The sequence below is a fragment of the Cololabis saira genome, chromosome 12 (genome assembly GCF_033807715.1).
Source record: "Cololabis saira isolate AMF1-May2022 chromosome 12, fColSai1.1, whole genome shotgun sequence".
Taxonomy (NCBI): Eukaryota; Metazoa; Chordata; class Actinopteri; order Beloniformes; family Belonidae; genus Cololabis; species Cololabis saira.
Genome location: NC_084598.1, coordinates 10,181,814 through 10,208,399, shown reverse-complemented (window position 1 = coordinate 10,208,399; position 26,586 = coordinate 10,181,814). Strand labels below are relative to the sequence as shown.

General features: G+C 41.3%; 2 protein-coding genes across 3 annotated transcripts in view; one reads left to right on the top strand and one right to left on the bottom strand.

Moving 5' to 3' along the window:
• LOC133456824 (protein kinase C and casein kinase substrate in neurons protein 1-like) overlaps positions 1-12,626 on the top strand; it is a 45,418-nt gene extending 32,792 nt beyond the window's left edge. For both annotated transcript variants that reach the window (XM_061735438.1, XM_061735439.1), the window contains 9 exons: positions 1,175-1,304; positions 5,096-5,252; positions 5,422-5,657; positions 6,147-6,302; positions 6,723-6,898; positions 7,895-8,015; positions 8,124-8,230; positions 8,395-8,591; positions 11,844-12,626. In XM_061735438.1, the coding sequence (XP_061591422.1) occupies positions 1,245-1,304; positions 5,096-5,252; positions 5,422-5,657; positions 6,147-6,302; positions 6,723-6,898; positions 7,895-8,015; positions 8,124-8,230; positions 8,395-8,591; positions 11,844-11,953 (1,320 nt within the window). In that variant the 5' untranslated portion in view covers positions 1,175-1,244 and the 3' untranslated portion in view covers positions 11,954-12,626. The remainder of the gene's footprint in view (positions 1-1,174; positions 1,305-5,095; positions 5,253-5,421; positions 5,658-6,146; positions 6,303-6,722; positions 6,899-7,894; positions 8,016-8,123; positions 8,231-8,394; positions 8,592-11,843) is intronic.
• A 3,291-nt stretch (positions 12,627-15,917) lies between these two features.
• Positions 15,918-26,075, bottom strand: LOC133456823 (protein ILRUN-like). Its single transcript, XM_061735437.1, has 5 exons — positions 25,841-26,075; positions 22,024-22,178; positions 21,699-21,896; positions 19,778-20,103; positions 15,918-18,260 (listed from the first exon to the last, which is right to left on the bottom strand). The coding sequence occupies exons 1-5, from the start codon at positions 25,996-25,998 to the stop codon at positions 18,228-18,230; spliced, it is 870 nt and encodes a 289-aa protein (XP_061591421.1). The 5' UTR covers positions 25,999-26,075; the 3' UTR covers positions 15,918-18,227.
• Between the last annotated feature and the right edge of the window lie 511 nt (positions 26,076-26,586).

Genomic DNA, 26,586 nt, shown 5'->3' with positions numbered 1-26,586 from the left:
GTTGTTACCATGAAGCGAAAGGAAAAAGCGAGGTCGGCCCAGCTCCAGCTGAGTCTGTCGAAGGACGCCGTGTTTGACGTCTCATTCCGGGCGTGAAGGATGTTGCAGTGATAGATTTGTACTTGACTGCAGGAGGAGGTTGAAGGATGAAGCACGTTGCGCTGTGGTGGTAATGTTTTAAGTTATGACACAGCCGTCTGAAGACTGCTGACTCAGTATCTAATCTGAAACGACCTCAATCTTCATCTACACTGACCTCTATCCACATGTAGAAACAGGTGTAGAAGGTTTGAATAACAAACTTTTGGCGTTAAAGGTAATTTGCACCTTTGCAGCTTATGCAGACCAAGACCAAGAGACCTGGTACAGCCCTAACAACACTTCATTAGTGTTACACACTAAACCATAAAGACATATTACCTGTCACAGTCTGATGAAGAGCTCTCTGTCTCTGGAAAGACATTCATCATGAGAGCAAAATGGATTCGGCTTCAAGCAGCGTTCGATAGCAGTGTAACAGTGATCAGTCTCCTCTGTCTTCCCCATGAGAAACAAATAAATATCAATCATCTGAAATTGCTGAGCATCTCCTGTAGACGTAGCCAAATATTTGAGTTAAATGGTTAAAAGAGGTGTATAAATAGCTGTCTTGATCTTGATTCATTGTGTGTTTATATTCTATTTCAGATTTTCAATTATAGTCTGTGTTCTGGGCGACTGGACTTACACACATAAATATATATATATATATATATATATATATATATATAGATATATATATATATATATATATATATATATATATATATAAATACTATATATATTGTGTGTGTGCATGTGTGTGTTGTTTGAACTATTGTCCAGATGAAGAATACCAAAAAATTGTAAAGATTCAGGGTCATATCTGTGTGAAGCTCCCCTAACTCGAGTCTTTTCTGTGGCATGTCTCTTCACATTCCTGGGATCGCAGTGCCGTACGCTTGCTGGAAGATGCTATTCTCATATAACTCTTAACAAATGTCTCAAATAAAAATATCCCTCGTGTTAAAGTGTCCCTCCTGTTACCAGGGAGAAGTCCCCGGCTGCTGCTACCTGGAGGCCAGGCCACTGCTCTGCTGCGTCTGGATAACGTGGCGATGCTCCCGTCTCACGTTGTTCTCCTGCTCTCTTTCAGTGCATGAGGAACCCCGTTCTGCTGCAGAGGACAGGTTTAGTCATCAGAGAGCTTTGCCAAATCCAGGAAAATGTCTGGCTCCTACGATGAATGTACAGGTGCTGACGACACCATGGACAGCTTCTGGGAGGTAACACAAGCTCTCACCCTCGCACGGTCTTACGCTGATTTTTATTTCAATCAAAATAAAAAACATGAAACATGAAATTGAGAGAGATTTTTTTTTAAGGAAATACAATTTAATTTCATAAAAAGGAAGTTTGATACACATCTACTATGAACACAAATCACATGCAATGACATTTGTATCAAATTAAGATCATATTTTAACTTTAAAGGGTTTCCAGGAGTTAAAAAAGATATATATCTGTGCGTTGTTGCACCTATTTGATAAATTCTCTCAGTCATTTGTTACAAGTGAGGTTCAGATGTGATGCTTTCTGATAAACTAAGCTAATAAATATAATACTGGTCCTAATCCTAGCATTTTACCCGTAGTCCACCTAAACCTGTCTGCAACGCCGGTGCTCTGTCCCCCCCATGGCCTCATGGCCTCACCAGCTCTGCACCAGAAGCTAGCTGCCTTCATTAAAATTTCAGTGTGAAGCATTTGTGGTGATGTATGGGAGAGCCTAATTTAAAATTAATACCTGCTTGGCAGTCAGGATTGTGTTTTTATAACCTTAGAATGAGCAGGTTACGTCCAACCCTCCTTAACCCTGCACAGCGTTTCCACGGTAACCCGGAAAAGATAAACTCTGAAGCGTGTTGTATTTGCATTTTCCCGGCCACGGTGGTCTTGGATGTTAATCGGGAATATCAGTTCGTTTGATCACCTGAGATTCTGAAAACTCTGAATAAAGATAGTTTAGTTACTTTATGCTCTCAAAAAGCACAGAAACTACATTTCCTGCTTTGTGTTTTTCAAGGTTTTTGCTCACGGTAAAAAAACAAAAAACAAACAAAAAACAACTACCGGTACATCTGAATCCTAATTCAGGTTTTATCAGGACAGAAAACTGGGTTTCATCAGCTCGTATTTCTCCCAAAGACGTGATGATAATTGAAGCTGCCTGTTTTTTAGAAAGTCTTGCTTTAGAGTTGTTGTTTTTTAAGGATGGGCTGTTCTTTAGTTGGCAGGTGGATGTTCGTAATATCCCTTAGTTCTCTCTCAGATCCAACTCTTCTCCGTCTCCGAAAGCCCGAGATAGTGATGCCTTATGGTGGGAACTTCTGAGCTCCCAGTTTCATGAAAGGGGAATTATAATCCACCCTTGAAGCACAGGCGCAAAACCAGAATAGTTACATAAGTGCGTAAGTACATGGATATGATCAAAAAAGCTAAATAAAAGAATAAAAAAGGATGAGAATCATATTCCTGGTATGAGAAGTATTGAATCTTTTACTGTAATTATAGACAAGAGGACTAGCCAATAATTAATTTCCCATTCTCTTTTATTGCTATCTGCCAACCACAAAATGCTCATCATTACGATTGTATTGTCTTTGTCTGCAGCACAACAAAAACAACAACCCCTCAACTTCCAGATGACGGGTTTTTAAAGGTTAGATTTGCTGTAAGGCGAGTCGTGATTACTGATTGCAGCAAGTATGGATAGATTTATGGAAGTACATTTAATATCCGCAGAAGAATGCGAGACATGAGTGTGTGAGAGTGTGTGTGTGTGTGAGTAAATATGTGTGCGAGCACTCTAAACCCACCAAATTAGTGATAATGAGTTCCCTCAGAACAGAGTCTTCTTTGTATCAAGGCTCTCGGCTACAGAGACTCAAACAAAGAGCCTCTGTCATCAGCCACTCTGAGGCAGCCTTTTACCTCGTGCACCTGCATATAGCATCTGTATACTAGAAACCAGGCTACGTGCCGCTCATCATTTATAAATGCCAGAGAAGAAGGATTCATTCCCCTGTTTTCACATCAGCGAGGCTTGTTTTGCATACAGCCATGCTTAAAGTTGCAGATAAGACACTGGAGCAGAAGTCATACGGTCACACACCTGTCTCTGTCAGCTTTTACTCTGAAACAGTAGCAGGTCATGCAAGCTGATGGCCAATCACAGTGCAGCTCTGCGGCCTGCAAACATGTCAGAGATGTTCTGCATGAGCTCTGTCTTTATGATGCTATGATGGCTCTTTACAGCCTACACACACACACACACACACACACACACACACACACACACACACACACTGGTATTGCTGTCGGAACCTCGTCGCCCAGTCCTGAGAATCTGTCTGACTGCATTACACCACTCAAGAGGATTAAAGCAGCCGCAGCGCGCGCACGGAAACACACACGGGCACACACTCACGTACGCATGCAAACACAAGCCCATGTCATTGCATAACTACACATGCACAGGCACGAGTACACCCCCACCCCCAGACTCCCCTGTCATGCACCATGAGCTCACGCCCCCTGCAGGCGCCGGGGAGGAGGAGCCTCACAGCCTGACACGGTTTGAAGGCAATCTCACTTAAGGTGGCAGGAAGATTTAAAAAAAGGAAAAAAAAGAAGAAAAGAAATGACAGGCAGCATCTGCAGATACTGGTGCAGTGTTCGGCTTTTCTTTCTGGTTCCTGCTTCGATTTGAAATGAGGATAAATAGATGCAGTACCGCAGAAGAGAAAATGTTGGACATAGTTTCAGATAATATTCATGTTTTAATAAGACTTTTAAAAAATCTTAACTTTAATCAGTGACAAAATTAATGTGGAAAAATGTTTGTTTGTGTATAACAAAGTATAAAAGGTAAATTAACTTGTAATGTATGAATTAAATCAAAATCAGCTCAAAATTTGGGGTTTTTGCTGTCATTGTTGACGTCAAAATGTGACTTCTAACTGCACTTTTAATTAATCACATAAAGAAAACAGAATTTTTCAAAATTGATTTGGTTTTAGACGACAAAAAAACATCAACAATTCAGACATACATGTACTGCTCTGTGCTAAATGTAGAAATGGTTACACATCTGGAATGGCTGTAATTTAGCTTTTTCTGGGTTTGAAATCTTAAATGAGTGAATGAAACCCAGGATTTGGGGGAGGGTTCGTGATGGGGTGTGTTTCCCCGGGGGGTGACGGAGGACAAACTCTCTGCTTGCTTCATAAAGCAGTAGTCCTGATATCGTCCCGACATCCTTCATACCCTACCTTTAAGTTTTCAAATGCCTACAGAGATTGCATTTTTTTGTTGATATTTTGTTTCCTCACGTGTTTCACATCTCTCAGTCTGCGCGCTATTTACGCTTTTTTCCATGTTGACAGAATGAAGAGTCAAGCAAAAAGGTCCTTTAATAAATCCCGACCACCCAACATAACCTCAGACACAGAAAAACTGCTCACCTTCATTTATTCTCAAATGTTTAAATGATGATTATTTTAGTTGATTTCTACTTATTTTGATGAGACATTTGTATGTGATGGCCATGACGGCTATTCATATTTATATGAGGTGATATGATGATTAGGAGAGAACTATATACAGGACTGTCTCAGAAAATTAGAATATTGTGATAAAGTCCTTTATTTTCTGTAATGCAAAAATGTCATACATTCTGGATTCATTACAAATCAACTGAAATATTGCAAGCCTTTTATTATTTTAATATTGCTGATCATGGCTTACAGAAAACTCAAATATAAAATATTTGAATATTCTGGGAATCTTAATCTTAAACTGTAAGCCATAATAAGCAATATTAAAATAATAAAAGGCTTGCAATATTTCTGTTGATTTGTAATGAATCCAGAATGTATGACATTTTTGTTTTTGTAATTGCATTACAGAAAATAAAGAACTTTATCACAATATTCTAATTTTCTGAGACAGTCCTGTATCTATTTATATCTATACATATGTTAATCTTTTATCTTTGTATTTGTCTCTCTGTGTAGGTGGGGAACTACAAACGTGCTGTCAAGAGATTTGATGACGGCCATCGACTCTGCAATGATCTTATGAGCTGCCTGCAGGAACGTGCCAAGATAGAAAAGGCCTATGGTGATCAGTTAACTGCATGGTCCAAGAGATGGAGACAACTCATCGAGAAAGGTCTAAACCTCACTTCAGAGGAGAAAATTAAATAGCTCAACAAATTGATTGACTGCGTTCACTGAACTGCAGTTTTATATGGTTTGACATCAAATTCAACTGTAGAGCCGGTGATCGGCGCTGTATCACGTTTTTGAGTTAAAATGAATCCTTTTCGTGCAACTCCCAGGTCCACAGTACGGCTCGGTGGAGAGGGCCTGGCTGGCCGTGATGACCGAAGCGGACAAAGTGAGCGAGCTGCACCAAGATGTGAAGAACAACCTGACGAATGAAGATGTTGAAAAAGTGAAGAACTGGCAGAAGGAGGCATATCACAAGCAGATGATTGGAGGCTTCAAGGAGGCTAAGGAAGCAGAGGAAGGCTTCAAGAAGGCTCAGAAACCATGGGCCAAGAAGCTCAAGGAGGTGAGAGGGGACACAGACCATTTGAATACCCTGATTTGGACCTGGACTAAACAAGACAGCCATGTTCAGTACGTGGATGTAAGACCACCCCCCCATTTTGACCAAGGCAGTTCAGTTCCTCTGCCCTTTGGGGACAATTCGTTGGGTTTCAGCAGCCGCACATCTGCTCACAACCAACAAACCGGGTACCAGAGCAGCACCGGTGCTAGCAAGACTAATCTAGACCTTATTGAGTCACTCTTTTTCCATTTTTTTTATTTTTCTCTATCTAAATATCTTAGTATAGACATGAGCTCAAAGCAGTGAGCAGTATGTAAAAACTGAGGTGAGGTTAAGTAAAAAAAGGAAACTGTTCCTTTGAATATGCTCCAGCCGAACCACACCAGCTGCGGAGCAAAAGCAGTGTTTAATGTTTAATGTCTGTCCCTTTTCTTTCAAATCCAATCTTGTATCTGTGATGCTGACAATGCCTGTATTTTGGACGTGCAGATGGAGGCAGCTAAGAAAACATACCATATGGCCTGCAAAGAGGAGAAGCTGGCTGCAGCTCGGGAGGCCAATGGCAAGACTGAAGCGTCTGTCACGCCAGACCAGCAGAAGAAGCTCCATGAGAAAGTGGACAAATGCAAACAGGATATGCAGAAGGTAGAGACGTCGCAGACTTCTGTGAAGCTGTGCAGAATAAAACTGAAGTGCATATAGTGAAAATAAAAGAATTGTTTAAAACATAAACACCATCATGCTGTGTAGGTTCTTTCCCAGATGCATCAGGCAGGGTTTAAAATAGCTATCAAAGTAGCTAATTGGTTATATTTTTACAAAATGCAATTAAAGTCAATACTAACATTATGTTTAATGACAGAAATATTCCTTTTGTTCATTTAAGTAAAACTGGATACTTTTTTTCAGATCTAGAGCACCAAAACACCCTCTAGAGACTAAGCGTGTAAATGAAACTGAAATGCAAATAAGAAAAAGCCACATATTAAAACAGAAATAACAGTTAAAAGGTTTGTTTTCCACGTAGTGTTCAGATAAAAGTGTGTCCTCTCGTTTCCTCTCCAGGCTAAAGAGAAGTATGATAAATCTCTGGATGAGCTGAACAAGTGCACTCCGCCGTACATGGAGAGCATGGAGCAGGTGTTTGACCAGTGCCAGCAGCATGAAGTCAAGAGACTGACGTTCCTCAAGGAGGCTTTGCTGGACATCAAGCGCCATCTTAACCTCACTGAAAACCAAAGGTTGGTTAGACAGAGACGCTTCAGAGAGAAATGTGTTCATTTTCAAGTTGGGCTGCTGCTGCTACCAACTGGCCGTGACCCGTCCCTCGTTCTCCCGATGGCTGCTGTGGCAGTCAGAGCTATTTACGTAACTGCCTCCTTAGTGACTGTGATCCCACGGGTGGACTCCAGTGTCTCGCACCGCAGCTCGCGATGGTGCTCCTTGCTTTTCTCCATAGCTTTAGGGAGCGAGGTGCAGCAGCACATGAGTGGCTTGTTCAGAATCAGCCCTGTGGCGTTCAGGATCATGGCAAGGACTCCTAACGCCAGCTGGTATTTGTCTGCCTAGCAACAGACCCACTTAAGAAGTGTCAAAATGGCTTCAAGGATCATAAAAATGGTCCTCTTGGTTCAGGAGGGAGAACAAGAGAGTCAGCTTGTTAGCAACGATTACACTTTCAAAAGTAATATTTACATTTTGACATTTTGCATGTCTTTTATTCTTCCATACATCTTAGTTTCACGGTCTGGCTTATGTGGTTTTCCTCCTTTCACCTTTTCATCCAAGTGTTAGTCACAACTATGCACATGGACTACATGTAACAAATTGTTAACCAAGAAGAATAAAAAATGTCAACTTCATATCAAAACCAATCACACTGCGAACAGGTTTAAAATCAATGAGTTTGAGTCGTCTTGTCACTATCTGCACCGTTCATGTCAGACTTATAAATGTCAGCAGAGAAATCAATGAACTTTTAAGGTCAAAATCTTTTTTTTGATTAGACATTGTTCTGATCCGTGAAAACAGGCAGGAGAAGGGAGCTGTTTATGGTTGCAGCTTCAGCAGAAAAGAAGATGCTAGTTCAAGAAGAAAACACGTTTTTCTTTTTAAAGACGACACTGGTTCTCTGTCAGGCCCAGAATTTGAGTCACGCTGTTGGTCCCGGTGCCAGATTGGCACAATCCCCTCGTAACTTTCATTCCCACGATCTGATTCCTTGTCTCTCTTCCCAGCTATGCCACAATATACAGAGAGCTGGAGCGCACGATCCTGGGTGCAAACACGCAAGAGGACCTGAAGTGGTTCAGCAACAACCACGGCCCAGGGATGCACATGAACTGGCCTGCGTTCGAGGTGCAACATCAAACCTTAGAATAAATATGAATCCTGTTCTTTTCCTTTTTTCCTTTTAATTACATTTTATCCCACTCTCATGTTTTACTTCCACACCGTCCTCATCAGGAGTACAACCCAGACCAAGCCGCTGCTCCTCCAAAGAAGAAGAAACCTGACGGGGCCCCACCCACTCCAAGCACTGACCATGTGGCACCGCCTGGTGACCGTAGCAGGTTAGTTCAACAAACCTGTTGTTTATAGCAGTTATTCTACAATCATGACATCATATTTTAAATGATACTTCACAACAAATTTCAATAAATTCCAATTTTTTTTTTATGTGATTCTTCAGTTTTAACATTTGTTGCCACAATTCCCCCTTTTCCTCCTCCACCAGTGTGAGCAGCTATGACAAGAACCAGGCTTATTCGACTGAGTGGTCCGATGACGAGCAGCCCGCTACGTACTCTGGCAACGAGAACGGTGGCAATGGAAACTCGTTTGAAGAGGACACCAGCACCGGGAAAGGAGTCCGCGTGAGGGCCCTGTATGACTATGAAGGCCAGGAGCAGGACGAGCTCACCTTCAAAGCAGGTGATTGTCCGTAGACAGGAGATGCTGGCGGCCCTGGTTCAGACTGGTTCAGACTGGTTCAGACTGGTTCAGACCGGTTCAGACTGGTTCAGACCGGTGCAGACTGGTGCAGACCGGTTCAGACCGGTTCAGACCGGTTCAGACCGGTGCAGACTGGTGCAGACTGGTGCAGACTGGTTCAGACTGGTGCAGACTGGTGCAGACCGGTCCAGACTGGTGCAGACTGGTTCAGACTGGTGCAGACTGGTGCAGACTGGTTCAGACTGGTGCAGACTGGTGCAGACTGGTGCAGACTGGTTCAGACTGGTTCAGACCGGTGCAGACTGGTGCAGACTGGTTCAGACTGGTTCAGACCGGTGCAGACTGGTGCAGACCGGTGCAGACTAGTGCAGACTGGTTCAGACTGGTTCAGACTGGTGCAGACTGGTTCAGACTGGTTCAGACTGGTTCTGACTGGTTCAGACCGGTGCAGACCGGTGCAGACTGGTTCAGACTGGTTCAGACTGGTGCAGACTGGTGCAGACTGGTTCAGACTGGTGCAGACTGGTGCAGACTGGTGCAGACTGGTTCAGACTGGTTCAGACCGGTGCAGACTGGTGCAGACCGGTGCAGACTAGTGCAGACTGGTTCAGACTGGTTCAGACTGGTGCAGACTGGTTCAGACTGGTTCAGACTGGTTCTGACTGGTTCAGACCGGTGCAGACCGGTGCAGACTGGTTCAGACTGGTTCAGACTGGTGCAGACTGGCGCAGACTGGTTCAGACTGGTTCAGACTGGTGCAGACTGGTTCAGACCGGTGCAGACTGGTTCAGACTGGTGCAGACTGGTTCAGACCGGTGCAGACTGGTTCAGACTGGTTCAGACTGGTTCAGACCGGTGCAGACTGGTTCAAACTGGTTCAGACTGGTGCAGACTGGTGCAGACTGAGGCCACACCGACACACTGTAGCAAACAAAGCATTTGGTGCAGGTGGTCAACAGCAACAACTGTGTTCTAATGAACATGTAAGTTTCCTTCGTCAGTGGTAAATAGCAGTGATTAGCCAATAATAGCTACATGGGAAACAGATTGATGCAACTGCCACCACTTAACTCAAGCTGGTTGTAGAACGGTCCAAAAACATTCTTTCGAGGTCTTGGCAGTGGCGTGAATAGTCATTTAAAGGCGTTCGGGAAAAAGCTGTTGAGGAAATGACAGCTGTGGATCTCCATCTTCCTTACCCTTCTGCACATACACTTGTTTGCCCATGTTTTAGCGCCAGTGGCTTTTATTGAAAGAAGGCCGAGTGTGTGATCGCTATAGTGTCCGTAGATCAGACGCCACAAACACCTGTACGGACAAAGAGTTGTAGTGTTGTAAATGTTGTAGTCATGTTAAGTCCTTGATGTTGGATGCATGTGCGTTAATGTGAAATCCTGTCCAGCTTTAGCTGTCACCAGGCCATTTGGCATTGAAAAGCTAGCAGGACGTCTCCAGCTGCAGCGGAGAGGAGCAGCTCCGCCATGGCACAGTTTAGCCACCATTGGCTCAACACTTGAGTCACAAGCGTGGCTTGTGTGTTTACATAAATAGAGGCCAGGCTTCTTTCACACAGACTTCACTGGTGTCCTGACCCCTGAACTAACAATGCTGCTACAATTCAAACACCAGAGGGAAAACACAAAAGTACATGTTTGTCTCATAAGATATTGGATGGAAGTAGATTCATTGAATTTCATTGATTGAAATGTCTGAGGGTGCGATGGATGATGATCAGTCCGGGGTGTGGCCTGCACCTCACCAAGCGGCTGCTCGCAGGCCCAGTACCTTCAAGTGGATGTGGAAAATTAAGTTTTACATTTTTATTTAATTTCATTTAAGTTTTTATTTATTAAGAGGCGGGACAGTGAGGGGCAAACAACAAAAGTACTGAATTTTCTTTGACTTAATTGTACTTAATTGCGTTCTAATGTATGTTGTAGATGAGGCGGGGAAAGTATACAAATTTATTCTGTTCTGCTTCCATGGTTGCCATAGTAACATGACACAGACAGCCTATTATTTAACAGTTTCTTCGGTTCATAACGTGCACTTCAGCAGGTCTGGGTAGCTGATGTTTCCCCTCAGCTGACAGTTTTCTGTCACAAGCTGTTAATTCATCAGGAGTCGCTGGTCAAAACGATTGATTCCTGGTTCAGGTTGAAGTGCCTGCAGGTCCAACCAGCCGACTGAGTAGATTCAGTTATGGAGAGAATGAATCAACATTGTATTCTGATGACTTTGAGCAAACTCAACTCAGTATGTGGCTGCACTGACTTACGTTCAAGATGACAGCTGAATTATTGAACATCTACATCATTTTAGAGGCAAGATATCTGAAAGTCTGAACGTAACCCTTCTCCTGAGCAGGTGATGAGTCCAGCTGAAGTTACTGTGGTCGTCCAGTCAGATCTAAAGAGTAATGTTCCTGACCCTGGAAATCCTGGCTTTACATTCGACAGACGTCACTAACCCCCTGATCTGTCTTTGTGGTGCAGCCTCTTGCTAGCTGCATTTGCAATGTAAACACATTTTTAAAAGAAAATTCAACATAACAACAAACTATCCATCAGGGGAAAGCTTAGAAAGATGACTGGAAGTCTCCTCAAACACGGGGTTCCACTGCAGCTGACGTTGAGGACGCAGAAGCGGCTTGTTTCGCTGGGTCTGTTTGTTTAGGAGGTTTATTGCTGTGAAACCTCAGGGAGGTCACGTATATGTTCTACAAGCTGTTGATATTATGCTCTGGTCTCCCTAGCTTTGACAACCTTTTAACGGACAGGAACGACAGAAGGAGCAGATGCATTATGATCCCGCTGCATTTTATTCCAGCCAGCATCTGAAAGAGTATTTAGAGGAATATTTAGAGCTCACAGGATTTGAACAGTCAAATAAATACTTTTTAATCTGCAAAGTTGTTGCACAAAACATGAAGCGGCAGTTTTGCAGGCGGTATTTTCCACCATGAATCCAGGAGAAAGTTATAGTGTTGGGTTTAGGGATTTTTAATCTCTTCTATTCCTTTGATGACAGCAAAGAGAAGAAATGTATTTCCAAACTCACTGAACTGTTCCTTTACCTAAATAAGACCTAAAACGTACACAAAAACCAAACTGTTTGTATTATAGTCCATAAAATCTAGAGATTTTTGCTTCTAAATGAGCAGAAATCATGAACGACCCCTGCGAACAACCTCGTAGATTCACACACACAAATGTGCTGCTTCCTTTGCAGGTGACGAACTGATTAAGACTGAGGATGAAGATGAGCAAGGCTGGTGTCGAGGTCGAATGGACAACGGCCGAGAGGGACTGTACCCAGCCAATTACGTCGAGCCCATCTAGTCACACAACTGGACAGAGACATGCCGCTGGAGGCAGCTTGAACTGTCCCGTCCAACTGCACCGCACACAGCCAGAGACTTACGAGCAACACATCCTTTGCCCAACAGATGCGCCAAGCAGTCTTGCCTACATAAAACTTAGTAACCTTAAAAGACAGTATATCAGTATAACATATTTAATCCAGCATTTGGGGTGGGTGGACTTATACATTCAAATAGGAGCAGCAGTTATCCCAGTATATACACACTCAACTCTAACATCAAGACCGTGCAGGAACACATTGCTTCTCTGTGTAGCTGTATTTAATATATTATGCAGCTTATTAAAACCTGCAGTGTTCTGCAGTGTGTTCTCTCGTGTAAAAGGGAAGATAATGTAATCCGTTCTACCCACCGGCTAAAGACGAGCTTCTCCAACCTGCATTGTGTATATACAGTGTGATGCCATTTTGTGTAGCATTTTAAATGCTGTGTATGTCGTTCTCTAACCAGGAATGCCGTGTAGTGTTAAAAGTACCACAGACAGTATTCTCTCTCTATTTCTTTTCCTTTTTTCTTTTCATTTTCTTTGTGATTTGGTCCTGCTTTCCTTTCCAGTGTGTGCCGTGCTCTGTGTTTGAAATCGTTCCTGAACTTGCATAGCAGCATGTGCTATGCAAAGACTTGCATCCCCCCGAAACCCGGCAGCCTCGATGGGCTTCAACCCCGATGCAACATTTCAACTACAAATGCAGCATTACATGCTTCTGGACATGCACATGCCTCTGATTTCACAAGAGAAAGCTTCTTGATGAACTGATTTTTCTTTTCTTTTCTTTTTCCTGAGTTGATTTTTCTTTGAAGCGTTGTAAATCCTTTGGCAACACCATCCTCATGCAGAACCATGGAAAAGGATTTACACTTTCTGCAGAAGCTTGTGTTCACTGTGCAAGAAATCAGGTCTTGTTTTAATTTACTTCTGCTAGAAAGAAAGTGACACTTCCTTAAGAGCGAAGTCGGATTAAGTCACCTCGAGGTTGTCATTGAAAGCGTTCGTAACAATGCTCGTGCCTGGGACTCTTCTTCCAGAGCCAAAGGGCCAATGGAGGCATGTCGATGTGCTACTGTACAACAGGCTGCTGTCTGAACATTGGACCTCTCCAACAGGACATGAATGTACTAGTGACTGGGCTTGAAAGAGGGCATGTTGTCCAAACATTGTCCTCCTCTGTCGTTAGAAGCCCCTCCAACCAAAATGCACTAGTTATGCAGCCTGTTACCCCGCTGAGCCAAAGAATGACCCTGTACCATCATGTTTTCTCTCCATGCACCACTTTCACATATCACATGTGAAACAGCTTCTGTGTGCTTGTAGTTGCTTCCAAGTCCACCCAACCTTCATCTGTCTGCGGAACACAGGGAATACATGTCACTAGTGGTGGACTGCATAGAAGACGACCCTCATCACATGTTTGTTTTTGACGTTTGATTTGCTCTCTGGAAATTCAACTGAAAGCAGGACTTGAAATTCCTCCGACGCTGATTAGTGAGTTATCTTGATAAAAGTTGCACTTAAATCTCTGATTAGATGTGAAAGAAAAAAAAAAGAAATCCTTTTGATAACTTAGTTGTCCTGAATTTCTAAGTTTTCGGGACCAGCGGCGGTCAGATGTGTTTAGCTCTCTGTCTGAAACAGGACTCGAGAGGTTTAGGTCTCGCACGTGAGGAGTAACACATCACCAGCTCACAAGTTGTGTCTTAGAGTAAAGCTGTCCAGCATAGCAAAAAGGACTCCTATCATTCAACGGTCCCACATCCTTAATGCACGTACACGCACAAGGACACACGTATGCAATCACGCAGGTGTTAGACACACACGGTATACACAATACACGCAGGCTCAAACGCAGAATCTATACGACCAGGTTATTATTTGGGTGTAAAACATCATCATCCAGTGTGTATGATTTGTGTAAATGTAAAAAAAAATTGTAAAAAAAAATAAATAAATAAATAAAATGGGGGAAAAAAATGCAAGCAATTGACTATTAAGACAAAATGTAGTGTTATACATGTAAATGTGTTTCATTAAACTTCAGCAATGGAAAACATATTAAGTAATAGGTACCATATCGTATAATTTTATTGCAATGGAATTGTCGGTGTAACATAAAAGCGTGACGTTATCCCACGCTGTCAGATTTGTATATGATGATGTAATTTAAAGATTATATTGTATTGTAACTGTACAACTGTGTTGAGTTGAAAATGAGACCTAACCACGTTGAGGCAGTAAGGAGGCGTACATGTAAATGCTTTTTTTATGTTGATCTCTTCCTTATGCACACAGGGGGGGCCGCGGCTCGCGCCGAGGAAGCCCTGTACTAGCAGTCTAGAAGATGTTTGTTCATAGTTAGTGATGTACTTTTATCTCCTAACTGGTGTAGTGCCTGTTCATCTTGATGTAAGAGGTTCATTTAAATATGCATAAAGATGATTATGATTACAGATAATAATGATAATAGCATTAAGAAAACCCAAATCAAATTTGCTGTGATGGTGTCAATATTGCGATATTATTGGTTCGAAAGGGAAACAAGTTTACTGAAAAAAAAAGTGTCTGTGTGTGTGTGTGGTTTTTTATATTTATTTTCTTATCGGGACTCCCCATATCCTTGTTATCTTACTTCTTTTTAAGAATTCATTGCTACTTTGTAGAGCTTGAATATAAATGCAAAATAGGCATATGAACATGAATATGTATCAAAGGAGGGGGTCATTTTCATTCACAGACCCTTTTTGAAAAGGCATGAAATATTAAGAGCCCTGTGAAAAATTGATAGCAGTATGCATTAAAGCATTATAAAAACGTAACAAATAAGAAGTGCATTTAGGGGCAGTACAGGGCCTGGGTCTATGGATTCATTCAAAACCTGCTGACTGTTTTTTATAAATTGTTAAGCTAAAACATTTCCCCACAAGTCATTAGTGTCAAAGTGGCTAAACAGTGTGCTGTTGGTCTTATATTAAATAAATATGTAGTCACAAATACCTATTTATACTTTTGAGTACCCCTCCTATGTTCTGTTGTATCTACATTTTGGACAACCTTCCAGCTTCTCTGCAAACAGAGTTGTACTCCTGCATTATTCAGATATGCAGCATTTCTTTCCCTTCTCTTATGACCTTTCTTTTCATCGTACAGGACCGAAAGGCCCGTCGTTTTTCAGTCCTGTTTGATTCCTTGCCGAAGTAGCAGTAGCCTTCATTATGTTGGAAACTTTCATGCCATCTAATTTGTGGAATACCGAAAGAAAGAGGGTGTCCTCAATGAGGGAGGTTGTGTCGAAGAGAAGTCCAAAGAACAACATTCAGTTTTTAATCAAACTTCCCAGTGTTTGCACATAGTGGTTGGATTCCACTGAAATCCATCTCCGAGGCGATAAAAGTTCAGCAAAGCCATGAAACACCATGCATCAGGCATTTATGTAACGATATAGGTAAAATCTTACACTTGAAAGAGTGTGTGCTCTCTTTCTGACCTCTTCTTCATAGAAAGCTTTTATTACATCAGCAACACGATATCAGACGACTGGTTCTGAAGAGATTACAATAGCATGACTCAGCAGTGTGAGTCACGCCGCTAAATCAGCCTGGTAACATTCCAGTCCTAACATTTAAACCTGTTGCAGGCATCAAAGTATAAAAGAACACATTTATATAAACGTATAAAATGTCTGATTTAACATTTAAAAAGACTAACACTGATCAAACATGTGACTGGTTTTGTGTACCTATGTGGTTTGAATATTGTAAACTTCCGGTAGCCTCATTTCAATATGTTTAAAGACTATAAAAAACAAAAGTAAATTGCTAAATTGGAGGGAAAAAAAGCTATAAAATCCCAACTTGAAAATTACTTTTAATAATTCAGTTTTAGTCTTGAAATCCGTTAATAAAAGCCGCACAAAATACACAAAACGTGGTTGTAGAAGTCAGCTTTCAGTGATAATTTAATCATACAAACATTCATCACACATACAGGAATTGAGCTTTCATTTGTTTGCACTTCCTCGCGTACATACATGTGCTGTGGCTACCGCTGAAGGCAGAGAAATACATGCACCATGAGGTCGTCAGCAGGAAACCCACACTGCTCTTCCACACATCAAGATATTAGCTGGTATGGTCATGTTGCTCAGCACCCCGGCGCTTACACGTTCATCAAGTTCAGGGTGTTCACTTGACGAGCTGCTCCGGCGCACTAATTGTGGATATCAGATTAAAAAAATAATCACAGAGCCGATAACACTTCCGAGACGACGGTGGAGGAGGAAGGAGCACACAGCTGTTGTCATGGAGGTTGTGTGACTCAGTGCATAGATTGGCCAGTTAGTAGGAGGCAATGATTATTGTGCAGTGATTCTGTCATCGTCGCTGGGGATTCAAGACTCAGACATGATGAATCTATCAAAATGAATACAGAACTTTCTAAGCAAGACTTTAACAGGAGACAGGACGATGCAGAAGGGTAACTACGTTGACAAAACCACCAGTTTGTTTCCAAAATATAATGTCAATTCTTTGGGTAAATGATGACACCACCAAAACGATTACTCTCTTCTACATTCAGGAGATACATTCGAGTTAAATGTTTAAAAAGAAGTCTAATCCAGCTTTAAATGGGAAGTTCAAATCAGGACAAAAACATTTACATTTCTATACTGGTAAGCCGTGTCTTAACTGGGGTTCATGAGGCTTAAATTCATGTTTGATATAATGCGTATCAGTCCCATCGTCGCAATACTTCAGTTCATGCAACTATTCACCTGGGATCAGCAAACAAATCAGACAAATCAGTCTGCAACCTCTCAGATCATTAACTCTCGAAAGTCAACGGGTGCAACTGCCTCTGGGCATCAGACCTACAACCTAGAACCACATGCCTTGCACATATTCACTATTCCTCTGTACAGTCTTACCAAATTAACCCCCCCCCCCCTTAAAATATGTTTTAATTTTGTTTAAAAGGTACATTTGATCATCTCCAGGTCACCTCTAGTGACAACTGCTTCCTGCTTTATGGCACTACGTCACACGCCAGCAACGATCCAAGTCGCCCTCCGAGCGGCAGAGGACATGATAACGGATTTGCCTAAGAGACTTAAAAGTCACGATGGGGGGGGGAAACGAGACGAGTGACCAAGGGACCAAATAAAACAACTTAACCTCCATAGCTGGGATAAAAATAGCAGAAGTTCATTTCTGCTGGTTGGAGGCCACGTGCAGCGCAGTGCCAAATGAATTCTGCAGCAGCACATGAAAGATGAGCTCTCCGAACCACCGGGCCTGTACAAGCACTGACATCTAAACTAAATGCTGATGCACAAGTTATCAGTGGAAATACAATGTACAATAATATTCAATTTCATATTTTTTATTTTGTACAATTGATGGCATTGAGTCTAAGCAATGTATGAGCACCCTTCGATGTGTTTCAGGCAACCATGAGATAATACAGAGTAAATTTAATTCCAGTGCATCCGTCTCTTGAATTGTATCTTTCTCTACTTAATTAGGAGAAAGGAGTCATTACCTGTAAAACCCGCTAGTCGTACGAAATGATTTTGTCAACATTGCATGAGCCATGTGGAAAAATAAAAGACAAGCAGATAAGCGTTTCTAATGAGCTTCTGGAAAATATTGCTTGTTTAAAAAAGAAAAAAAGAAAAAAAAAATAGAGTAAAAGTTATGTTTCGTGGATGCCTATTAGATTTAGGTGACAGAGATCAGAGTCCACAAACCCAATCAATAAACTTAGAGTTGGTCAAAAACTAGAGAAACAGTTGGCAAAATAAATGGCTTTAACTCCAAAGTCTCTTGTCAAGGTTGTTCAATGCATGCACACCTACACAAAAAAGTTCTCAAACACACTGCTGCAACCATGGATCCATACACACCCTGTCAACTTTTGAAAAAAAGGAAAAAATAAGAAAAAAAATTGGGAAAAAAAAAGAAGAGAAAAATCACTTTAAAGACTCACAGCACTCATTTTTAACTTAGCATTCACACGTGCATACACCGGGTGCGGGATGTTGGTTCAGCTGCACATCAGGAGCGTTGGCTTCTGGCATCTCAAAGTGTAATCGGACTCCGCAGGAAGTGTGTTTGATCGCCACACTCCATCATTAAGCCACTTGCTTTTTATTTCATTTTATTTCATTTTTTTTTTAAATTGGTGTGACAGATTCCATAGGTTTCATTTAGTGCTGCTTTAGTGTGACAAGTCCCATAATTTAAGAGTGCCCAAAATGAGAGGGCTCCTGTATCTGTAAGAAAGGGAAAAGATGAGGAAAAATTATTAAAAAAAGGCTGCAAGATGTATGGCATCTTACAAATCAGATACAAAAGAGAGCAATGAGTGTAAAATGGTCACAGAATGTTTAGTTGAATAAGTTAGTTGTGTTGTAAAACTGCAACAAGCAGCTTATTCCACTAACAGATGGCACAACGTCAGTTAGTCTGACACTTGTTTAAATAAATGTTCACCAGCTTCTCCACTACACGGATCTCCTGCCTGAAGGCCCTGTCACACCTTGAAGATTTAGACGGTTTATGCAACTTATTTTGGCAAATACGCTCTCATATGTCAAATAAGTTGTGGGTAGTTTTCAGAGCAGTGATGAAGCACGCTGGCACAGGTCGTCTGGGAATCTTGTGTATGCAGAACATTTCTTGACTTATGTCAGCATACGACTCTTATGTCGCGCACACGTGAGCCAGAGGTGATGCGATTGTTGACGCTGGTTCAAACGCTTCGCCTCGAGACTGTGGTGAGCAGACGTCCATCCCAGAGGTGGAGGGTCCAGCGAGGCTGAGACCCCTCATTATAAGAGTGTCATGGTCCCATTAACAGGCGGAGCTCGGTGTGTGTGAGCGAGCATGAGAGGCCCGTGGACGAGAGAGTGACGGCGTGGTATTGGGCTGAGGTTTAGAGAAGTTGACCGGGAAGGTTTGAACAGCGTCGCCAGATTCAACTGGATGCAGAGTATTCGTGCAGAAAATGAAAGCGCTGCGGCTCCTCAAGCTGGACCAGTGTCCGGTTTTCTTAGCCAGGTGCTGTATTCGATTTGTGAACAGATTATCAAACACAAGTGCGTGTTGTTTGGCTCCAGTTTGGCTTGTATGACCAGTTTATGGTGGAACTCCGTTGGCCAAGAGAAGATGGACACCTTGACACAGTCCTGCTGATGCCAGAGAGGAGCTTGAACCTGCATCATCTCTCTCAGAGGGGGAGCTAAGGGTGATGACAGATTCTCCTCTCCAGGACACTTTTTGGACAGTGTCTTAGCTGTTTTCGGCATGAGGCTGATGCTCATGTTGACTCCTGCGAGCACTGCGATGTCCCGTGTGGCTTCCAGCGGCAGCATTTTTAGAGGCTACGCCATAAACTGACAATTGTTATAGATAATTTAAACTATCATTGGGCATAATTAGTGAACGCTGGCAACACGCAAAGACTTCATTTGTATAAGTAATCTATACGTTATCAAAATTTTCTATAAAAGTTAATACATTGTGTATACCGCCGCTTTAGAGAAATGTGGATACGTCGGCATATGCTGGCTAAATCCTTGAGGTGTGACAGGGCTTCTTCTTCAAATATAATGGCAAGTATGATTATTTTTGGATTTTAGAAAATAATAAGAATAAAGATGTTCAACTAAGAACCAAGTATAGACGTAAATCATCTTATACTGAGCACATTCGGGAAAATACACCCTCAATTTTCAAGGTTTCTCGTATTCAAGTCAAATCTTAAAAAGATTTATCTGGTATATCTTACCTGGTTACAAGAGACTACTGATAGATTATTTTGTAGACTATTTGCTACTATGTCCACAGAGCTGTGTGAAAGTCCATTTTGGTCTTGCTGCAGCTGTTGTGGGTTTCCCTGCCAACACTCCTCTGTGGGTCTATGGCTACTGTCACAGTGGAAGTGATTGTTGTTGCTGTTGGGGCACTTGCTCTTCTCTGGCGATGCGAAGGGGTTGTAGTCTCCTTCCAGGTTACGATGAGGCTGGGTGTTGAACTCCGCTTGGAAGGAGGAAAGCTGCTGCGTCACGCCAAGGAGGCCTCCAACCTCCACACTCAGGATCACCCAGATCACATCTGTCAAGATGATGCAAGAGACCTTTAATATGTGCAAAGTCACGAACATCTATCTAATAGGATGATAATATGTATGAGAAACGTCAAAGATGTGAAAATCAAACATATGCAGAGACTTAGAGTAACTATTTATTGTATCCTCAAGATCATGTAGATCAGCAGCTCTACTCTTCAACTTTGAGCTGCTATCAAGCTGTTGATTTTGAATGAGGAATTATTGCTTATATTACTAAACGAGATTTAGTATATATTTATATAAAATGTATTCCAAGTGTATAAAATGTATTCCAAGTGTATTTCTAACTGGGTATCTCCGTTCTCCATTTACAAGTGGTTCATTTTGTGTTACCTCCAAGTGCAGCCTTCGGCAGTAAAATAAATGACTCTTAATTTAACTTGCAAGCACATTAGAAGGTTCTTCCTCGTGTAAATGGTTTTACTGAAGTGAATTATATTATAATTACCTGGCAATCTGAGAAATGATAAGATAATTAGAAACTGTTTAGCAGAGCCAAAAGGTGAAGTAGGCAGCTTTTACAATAAACAATGCAGGTTGAAACCGTTTTTAATCATTGATTACAGCCCTTATAAAATAAAATGTCATTGTTACAAATGCCCAAATACATGATTAAAAAGAAGAGGCTGCTCCTTAAGGTGTAACCAAAACACTCTCTGTATACATTCTGCAGCCTGACCTGCCTTCGGTGTCTACAAAAATGCCACTCATGAGTAGACTGGAGGTATTACAGTAATATCCAAGGAAATGGCAGGTTTTCCCAGGAGAGCAGTGGATTTTAAGATAAGAGGTGTTGTTAATTTTACCTGTCAGTGATTTTAGATGTGACTCATCTATACATGTACTGAAGGACAGAATGATTAATAGAACGCAGGTGTGGCCTGGTAACTGAAACCATGGGTGTGATTAAACAGTCTAAAGAGAAAGGAAACCCTATTTAGTCTTTTCTTAAGCACTTGTCCATGGCTTTGTTGGAAAACAATATGCAGGGTAGAAATTGTAGGGAAAATATAGGGAAAGTTGTTTCCTTTCATGTAGTGTTTACTAAGCTAAATCAGATTATAGCTCCACCCAGCTCCCTCAGATCCTCCTCAGTGTCCCCTCTGGCCGCCTCGGCACCAAGAGCAGCAGAGCTTTCTGGCGCTCTGCTCCAACACTTGGGAGCTCCTTACCACCTGACATCCCAAATATTAACTCTCTTCCCATCTTCAAATTTCAAATTCAGACCCTGCTTAAGATTACCAACTCTGCCTAAGTCCAACTACACTGTCCTTCGTCTTTTACAATAGGCTGATTTATCCAGTGTTGTTTTATCCCTTTGTTGTAAAGTGTCTTTAGGTTCAAAATAAAATGTTATATTATAAAGGAAGTAAAGAAGCCCTCGTTCATAGCATTTTAGATAATTTGATTAGGTTGATCAGCTCTTATCATAGTTCCCCTTGCACAGTTCTGGGTGATTTCCCTCACAGAACCCACCTCTACAAAAAAGAGTGCATAACTGGATCCCATGTGTGGGAAAAACAGTAAGGCAGCACAACTCACAAGAGTACACGAGGTTGTATAGATGTACTGTTCTCACCTCCAAAGTAAAGTCCTGTAGCTGTGCACATCCTCCACTGACCCTGGAACATGCCAGGAGTCGCAGGGCTATGCATCTGCACACTGACGTCAGTCATTTCCTGGGGATCTAGAGAGCGCACCATCACCATGTTTACGTGACCAAACTGATCTCCTCCCACATACTTCAGACAAACGCCGGGAGGCCACGACTCTGCACCTGAAAAACACACAGACGGATATTCTGACCTCATGTGACACAAAACTGTAATTATCTTCCATGAGGAGACCTGGAATGAGCTCAGACTCCAGTCATGTAGTTATAACCATAGATTAAGTTGTCTTACCAGTGTTCTGTATCCTCCAGGTCTTTGTGAAAGGTGTGTCAGGTGGAACTGATTCACCCTCGCCAATTGTCACGTCCTTCACAAGGGCCATGCATGGTGCGCTGATGTTCGGACTTTCAAAGTCATAGTAAGCTCCGATGGCGGCCTGTAAATTCCTAGAACACAAAACAAGAGAAAGAAAAGGCAAACATTTTGATGAGCGATACAGGTTAAAATTTCAGGACAACAGACTTATTTATGTAGATCACTTTTAAGCCACAGTTTTCTCAGAAATTAGCTACATGTATATTTGCATTCAACAACTATTTCAACCATGGATTCATTTCTTTATATATCAATGTTATGGGCTGGATCGTATCTCTGAGATATAATCCATCAACAGATAATAGCTGGTCATTACAAACTCCATAAACAGCATTTCCATTTAATTCAATGAAACATGTTTGACTAATGATTACTTTCAACAAACAAGGCTATTTAATGTAATATCCATCCAGGCATTTTAGAAAATGTGGTTATTATATGTTGCGGCTATTAAGAGTCTTCCCGACCACACACTTCCACTTCGTTGAGTAGGTGATCATATCAAGAAGCATAATTTGTTTCCTGACTGATTCATAATCTACACATTCAACACAAATCCCCACAATTCCTCCACACGAGGCAGTAGTTCTGCACACACAAGTTGAATTATCAACAAGTTAGAAAAAGAATAGACTGGTATTTTCAGTTACTTGACTTTAATCAGATCAAAATGGATGCGTGAGCGGGAAGACGTGAGAGCTGGTGTTACCTTTGACCTCTGCCAAGTAGCAGCATGACAACCAAACATGATTAAAGAGGTGGTCAGAAGACATGCTACCTCCGAGACGGTTTTTCAAACTACACTACGGTCATTGTTAGTACATATTGTGTCATATGCCATATACAAAACTCTACCAATTTTGCAACATATAACATTTTCCTTTCTTAGATAAGCAAAATTGACAACTTGGGGAATTAAATTACTGTCAGCATGTAGTTTTCAGTAAAAAAAAACAATAACATAAATAAAGGAAGAATGATTTGCATATGATCATCTGAAAAGCATTTGCACAATAATTACCCTGTCTAACACAAACGGTTATATGTAGTCTTGAAAAAAAAACGCAATAAAACACATGAAAGAGCATTATCTTGCTGAGCATGCCTAATGAAGCCAACAAAGGCTAAAAATAAACTAGCAGTGAACGCAGCAAGCAGCCTCTATGGTTACGTTACTGTATGCAGCTGATTAGATTCCTTTGTTTGGAAAATAATTACTCATTGCTTTTCATAATTACTTTGATCCACTCCAGGAGGCATTTATGAACAGTGCCAAATTAATCAAAGCCTTATAGACAAAGTTTACTGCCTGGTCCAAAAAACTATAACAATCTATATCTAACTACGCAAATAAGTATGAGACCCCATTGGAAAGGTACTGCAGTATGTTCTAGGTTGCAACACATTATTCTGCCTTAAATAGTCCAGTAGTTAAATCCTCATGCCCTATTTGGAAAGACAAGCCCTGTTTGTTTGTACTCTGCTTGACAAGGGTCAAGTTATTGGCGCACATCAAGCACCAAACAAAAATTAGATTGCGGAAACTTCGAAAATTGGGTTAGAAAATACCTTATTTATCTCATTAATAAAACCAGGCAAAATACCAATTAAAATATTTCTGAACTACGATCTTCTGGGAAAAAATGTAGTTGGGGAAAAAAAAAAGTTCCTGAAATCACTTAACTGTTGCCAAAATCCAATAGAAAAAAATAAACGGAAGAACTCACAGTTCCTTCCTCCTTTTTGTACCATCTTTTAAATTGATATAAATCAATTTAAAAAACGGTACAAAAAGGAAATTCTGGGAAGTTATTTGATTGAGGAGGAGTTATGTTAAGGAAAGATTGTGTTTGTTAGCTGGTTAGGTGCAAAGGCACAACCAATGGGAAAATCTGTAGCCTAATAGTGTAAATTAGCAGCTATTTATTATTAATATGCATGTTTAATTTATAATAGAGGTAACAAAGGGGCAGGGTTAAATAAGTTTTACTTCTACCTGCTCCTTTTCGAACACTGTTTTTTTTTCTCCCCATTTGTATTACGTTTCTGTTGTTGTTGCTTTTTTTCTGCATGTTTTCAATTTGTTTTAAAATGTTATATTTTTCCCTTATGTGTTCGAAATAAACAATTCAATCAAATCAATCAGTAATGTTTAATAGTGAAGGCAAGAGCATTAACACACAATGCAGAGAACTCCAAGCGGACTAAAGATTGTGCATCTTAACTTTGTTAGGAAGCATAAATATTGGATTCTTGAGCAATGGAAAAAGGTTATGTGGTCTGATTTTAATCTGCTTTAATCTGCTTCAGAGTGATGGGGGCTTCAGGTAATCAGAGCAGCAGATGAAGTGAACTGGACTTGCCTTAATCAGCCAGGTTGAGGTTCAGCAATGTTATTGTACCCCAGAAAATGTAAGCAGTTGAGGACCAGGTTTTATTTCCACCAAGAGATTTATTTGTCTTCCCTAATGGCATATTCCAAGATGGCAATAGGGATTAAAATCGTAAGAGTGGTTTAAGGACACACACATGAATTTGCCACCACAGAATCAGACCATGATCAAATTATGAAGAAATTAGTTTACACAGCAATCAGATATGAGATCGAAGCTAAAGATGGCCCAACTAAATAATATAGTGTTTAACCTACCCATATGTCCTGACTAGACAGTGCATCTATCCCTATAAGCAATAAAAAAAGAGATCAGTTATATCCCCTCTATCCCTTTGAGCCCCTAAACAACACGTGTTTGGAGTCAAAGATTGTAAGTAGATATCTTTTTGTCCAGTAAACTGTCACCACCACGAGATCAACTTTAGTCTTTCCTGTTTAAATCCAGACTAAATCCAGACTGGCGGGTCAACATCGTGTCCAACACAAAGCAGCACTTTTTATTTTTAGAAAGCCCGTTGCGGGACCACGTGACCCACTACAGCCCAACTCCCACTCGACACCTCTGTTGTCTTTTCAGACCTGATTTAGCCGGTTTAATTATACCACGGGGGAAATGTCTACTCTATAGGGGGATTTATGTTTCAGCAATTACTTCAGATCGGTTTTACCCTTCACACTACATTCATTTTCGTTTTGTCACCCGATCACTCGGTAGCGAACAGTTTGGTTTAAAAATACACACACGGAAGTCAAATATCGTCAAATGATAAATAAAGGAAATTTATTTATAAGTAGTTCTCAGTGAGTGAGTGTAAAATACATATTAAAAGGCTGTTTATTCCCCAGTGAGAGCTGGAGCGACACCAGCGCTGAGTGTGGATTACGTAATAATGAAGGGACTGCTGTGGTTCTGTTATAACAGCCCAGAGAAACACAATAAACACACAAACACGTGCTAGAGACGACTTTGGTGGATAACAGCATAACAAACAAACATATTATTTAAATAATCATTTGTAGCACGTATGTAAATCCCCCCAGTGCCCCAGCAGCAGAGACTGAAGGCTGATTTATGGTTCTGCGTTACATCGACGCAGAGCCTACGCCGTAGGCTCTGCGTCGATGTAACGCAGAACCATAAATCAGGCTTGACTCAGCTAGTCAGCTACAGCCCTGTACCGCTACTATGTCCACCTGCCGCTGGAAACCAGCACAAACACCCTATTATGTATGTGTTTTCCTGCCCAGTCCCCCCTGTTCCCCCCGGGCAGCCGTGCGGGCAGCGGCCCCGTGTTCCCCAGCAGCAGCCGCGGAGGCCGCGCCAGTCCCCGGACTCACCAGTTGGTCATGTCCAGGAAGAAGGCGCATCCGGCGGGGTTCAGCTGGAACCCGAGCAGCCTCTGGAATTCCGATATCAGGATGTCTTTGTCCGTGGTGCCCATGCAGCTGAATTTCTGCATGAGCTCCTGGTCCAGGTCCAGGTCCATGCCCTCCATGACGGGACTCGCCTGGGCAGACACCGGGGCTCCGCTCCTAATTTAGTCCGAGGCCTCGACTTGTCATAACAAACTCAAAAACAGGGCCGAGTGCGCATGTCACGTGACTACACGCTGGCGTTCCGCTGACGTCATCACGTACGCCCAGGCGGAGGTGCGTGCGCATCTAAGGGGCAGAAGATCAAATAATTTAAATAAGATTAAATACACGCAAATTTTGGTTTTCATACCCAAAATTCTCATTTACAGATATATATATATATATATATATATATATATATATATATATATATATATATATATATATATATATATATATATATATATATATATATATATATATATATATATATATATATATATATATATATATATATAATCTAATCTAATCTATATATATATATATATATATATATATATATATATATATATATATATATATATATATATATATATAGATTAGATTAGATTATAAACTCACTTTGTGCAGCAACAGTACACTTAACACACACATGCAGGGGAGAGGTAAAAAAGTAAAAAATATATAAAAAATATATAATTACGAAATATAAACAGTATATACATTGG

Coding starts and splice junctions, on each gene's coding strand:
- LOC133456823 (XM_061735437.1), bottom strand. CDS start 25,998: ATGGAGGGCATGGACCTGGACCTGGACCAGGAGCTCATGCAGAAATTC. Junction 22,179..25,840: donor TTCCTGGACATGACCAACTG/GTGAGTCCGGGG, acceptor TTTGTGTTCTAG/GAATTTACAGGCCGCCATCG. Junction 21,897..22,023: donor CTGGAGGATACAGAACACTG/GTAAGACAACTT, acceptor TGTGTTTTTCAG/GTGCAGAGTCGTGGCCTCCC.